The sequence below is a fragment of the Austrofundulus limnaeus genome, unplaced genomic scaffold (genome assembly GCF_001266775.1).
Source record: "Austrofundulus limnaeus strain Quisiro unplaced genomic scaffold, Austrofundulus_limnaeus-1.0 Scaffold1, whole genome shotgun sequence".
In the NCBI taxonomy this organism is placed as follows: domain Eukaryota; kingdom Metazoa; phylum Chordata; class Actinopteri; order Cyprinodontiformes; family Rivulidae; genus Austrofundulus; species Austrofundulus limnaeus.
In genome coordinates, this window is record NW_013952403.1 from 5,683,773 (window position 1) to 5,687,040 (window position 3,268).

Below are 3,268 nucleotides of genomic sequence, written 5' to 3' on the forward strand. Positions count from 1 at the left end.
TATATATATATAATGCTTCAATCTGACAGGTTCTTTGTTGGTCCCAATCTTTTCTTTGTCAGAAAATGTCCTTTTTAAAAAATCCCAAACTCTCTCATGACACTTCCTGTACTCTTTTGTTCCTTCCTAATGAGGAGTGACTGAAACATTTGCAGGTTTACGTAAAAGAAAAGACAAGAAAATCCTGGGAGATCGAAATGGTCTTCCTCTGTTCTCTGGTCCTTTTACATGAAGCTGATGCTTCAGGTTTGTGGTGCCTGATGCACACCTTCTGTTTGAAATGGGAACTGGCCCCTCTCTTGCCCTGCCTGTTTCACAAAACAGCATCCAAACAATTTCTTCTTTTTTTTTCAAAACACTTAAGAGAGGGGTGCTTTTTTCCCCAGTCATGATGAACAGCCTCTTTGGAAATAACTGGTGCAGAATCCTGCAAATTGTAGCCCACKGTTCATGAAGTTTGGATTTAAAACTGCAGCATACTGTAGACATTAACCAATAAGACAGAAAAACACGATCATTTAAAATGACCAGATAAAAGCCTAAATGCCAAAATTCTTACTGAAAAATGTGGCAACAAATAGATGGAGGTAGATAAAACAAGAGACACGGTTCAAACGCAGCTCTTTGTTTGGCTGCGATATTAAAAGCTAAATTTATGCAATGATTCAGCAGCAGACAGAGCACATATAAGAATGATTTATTCATGGAAATTACAGCCTTTTACGTTTGAATTTTAAACTAAGAATATCTTGTGCTGACACGAGTTAAGATAAGGTTTTCTTCTGCTGGGCTCACCTCAGCAAGTGAACCGGCATGAAAGATTTGGCAAATGTTTTACATCAATGGGATGCCGTCATGACACAACCTGGGCTCGAACCTGCAGCCTCAGGATTAAAAGACACTGACCACTGAACTTCATAAATAATAACATTATGCCAAATTTTAGTGCAAGATCTTACTGTACAGTCAGCATGTGTGTTTTGAATACCTCTCAGTGAATATCGTGTTAAATTTTGTCTCATTATCTGTAAAATTACCTGACTTATTTTGGGGGTTGGYTARGGTTGATTAGCTCTGGTGGCCATGTTCATTTATATAAGTCCAAAAGTTCTTCTCTCTACTTTCTGAGAGTTTCTTTAAAGGAGACATAAATCCTTCTTTTCACATTTAAACCCWTCAGTTGGGCTCTATATAAAGTGGCGCTACAATGCTTTGGTCTGAATTCCTCCTTATTATAACTCCACAAGCCCCTCTTTCACCCCTTTTCACAGACGTGTCTCAGATCAACTCGTTTTGAGGCTGTCTCTTAAAAGCCAAAGTAGGCCTTTTACACCCCACCCCCCTCCAGCTTTCAGACCAGTTCATTCTATCTTGTTAGAGGGGGTTTGCGGTTATCTAGCTGCACAGAAATGTTTTATTCACAAATGGATTAAAATATGCCGTCAACAGAAGACTTGTCCATCCATCCGTACATGTTGGAGCCAAAGTCTGACCCCAGAGCCAGAGGAGAATGAAGACGGCCAAATTGTATTTGGTAATTCCAGAACTTATTTGGCCGTTCCGTCGCAAATAGTGTAACGTAATAGTTCAGAAAATGTCATAGAAATAGAAATATCTGAATGGGTTGGAAAATATAAAGGATATATAGATATTTTTGCAACACCAGGACAGACTAAATTTTAAATTTCTGCACTCCTAGCGACTCCAAGAATACAACAAAATACATTTAATGGCTAAAAAAGAGGATTTTGCATGAAATGTCCCCTTTAAAATCCATGAGGTATTTTGCTAACAGACAGGGTGTCAGGGTTCCCTCACTACTTCATGGTGACTGTATTTCCTAAAGCCTCTTTTAAAGAAAATAAAAGTTCAAAACTGAAAGCATTTAAAAGAAAACTCATTATGTGACTTTTAGTGTGTCTCCTGTCTGCACAAAAAAAACATAAACATAATTCACGTCTTTTCCTTTTTAAAGAAATGCAATCCTTTGACTTTCAGAAATATATATATATAATGAAATATGGTAGTTATGTTACCACCAATGCAATCCGATTAAATGGTGTGGTAGTTTCTGAGAGTCATCCTAACATACTCTGAGTGCTAACAGATCTTGCCAAGATGGTCTTTTTAAATTTAGTTTTAGTGTGCCACCCCAGTGGCCACCCCTTTAAACCCCTTATAGGCGCCCCTGAACATGTGTGAAGCAAAACTTCTCATTAAAATCAGCCCCAGCACTCTGTGGGCTCTGATTAAAGACTAGTTAGTTAGTTGGGGGCAAACACGTGGTCTGCATGCAGGTGAGTAAACAGTGTGGTGAGTTGCAATTTTCCCAAATTATAAAAATAAATAAATAAAATAACTGCACCTGAACGTCATAGTTTTCAAACACAAATCCAAGAGATTTTGTTCTTTTCTAAAACACGTACCTGAGAAGGTCATTTGAGGGGAAATTTAACTCACCTGCCACGGCGAGAACCAGGAGAGCCAGCGCCGTTTTCACCGGGACTTCCATGTCTTCCTCCCCTCCAGGCTGGACAACTCACAGCAGGAGACGATCTTTGGGATGGGGATTTGCGCGCGCGCGCGGGGTTCGACGCGTTCTACAGCGGTTTCATCCCGCAGGGGTTGGAGGAGGGGGGCAGCAGCATGCAGAGGAGCACAGACTGATACCTGAGCAAACACATGAGGAGGTTTGGAGGTTTGGTTTTGGTTTTTGTAGTGCCAGAGCGCACAGACTCCTCCGCGGGTCCTGATGCTGGGACTGCGCGCAGAGAAAACCCCGGCACTGCAGATCAAAGTCCTCCTCCTCTTAGAAAGCTTAAAAAAATGTTTCTGTGAAATATCATCTAGAGAGACGCTGATTCTGATATTCCCAAACTGGCCATTCTGTTCAGATTAAAGCGCCCTGGTTCCTCACATCTCCTTCTGCCTTCATCCCTGCGGGCTGCAGTTCGGTTCAGAACATGTCAACAAACAGGAGGGGGATTACAGAGAACCCCCACCCCCACAACTACTCCTCCCCCCAAGTGAAGATTTTTTTTCCCCCCACTCAGGAGTCCCTGAAACCAGTCCCCTCAAAAACTAATTATTAACCTCAACTTTTAATTTAGGTTGCTAATTAAACTAAAAAGAAAACTTAATCTCAGATTAATTCTCAGTGAGAAAACACAATATCAAGAAAGGCCTTATTATTGGCTCCCAAAGTTTGGGTTTGTGACACCAATTTGGGGCTCTTGAGATGATTTCCAAAAGCTGAATAAAATATTAA

The 3,268-nt window shown here is 40.8% G+C and overlaps 1 protein-coding gene across 1 annotated transcript in view; it reads right to left on the minus strand.

Annotated features, from left to right (window-relative positions):
• LOC106516290 (neuronal acetylcholine receptor subunit beta-2) overlaps window positions 1-3,015 on the minus strand; it is a 16,392-nt gene extending 13,377 nt beyond the window's left edge. Inside the window, exon 1 of the mRNA XM_014006580.1 lies at window positions 2,461-3,015. Coding sequence (XP_013862034.1) covers window positions 2,461-2,512 — 52 coding nt within the window. The 5' untranslated portion in view covers window positions 2,513-3,015. The remainder of the gene's footprint in view (window positions 1-2,460) is intronic.
• Between the last annotated feature and the right edge of the window lie 253 nt (window positions 3,016-3,268).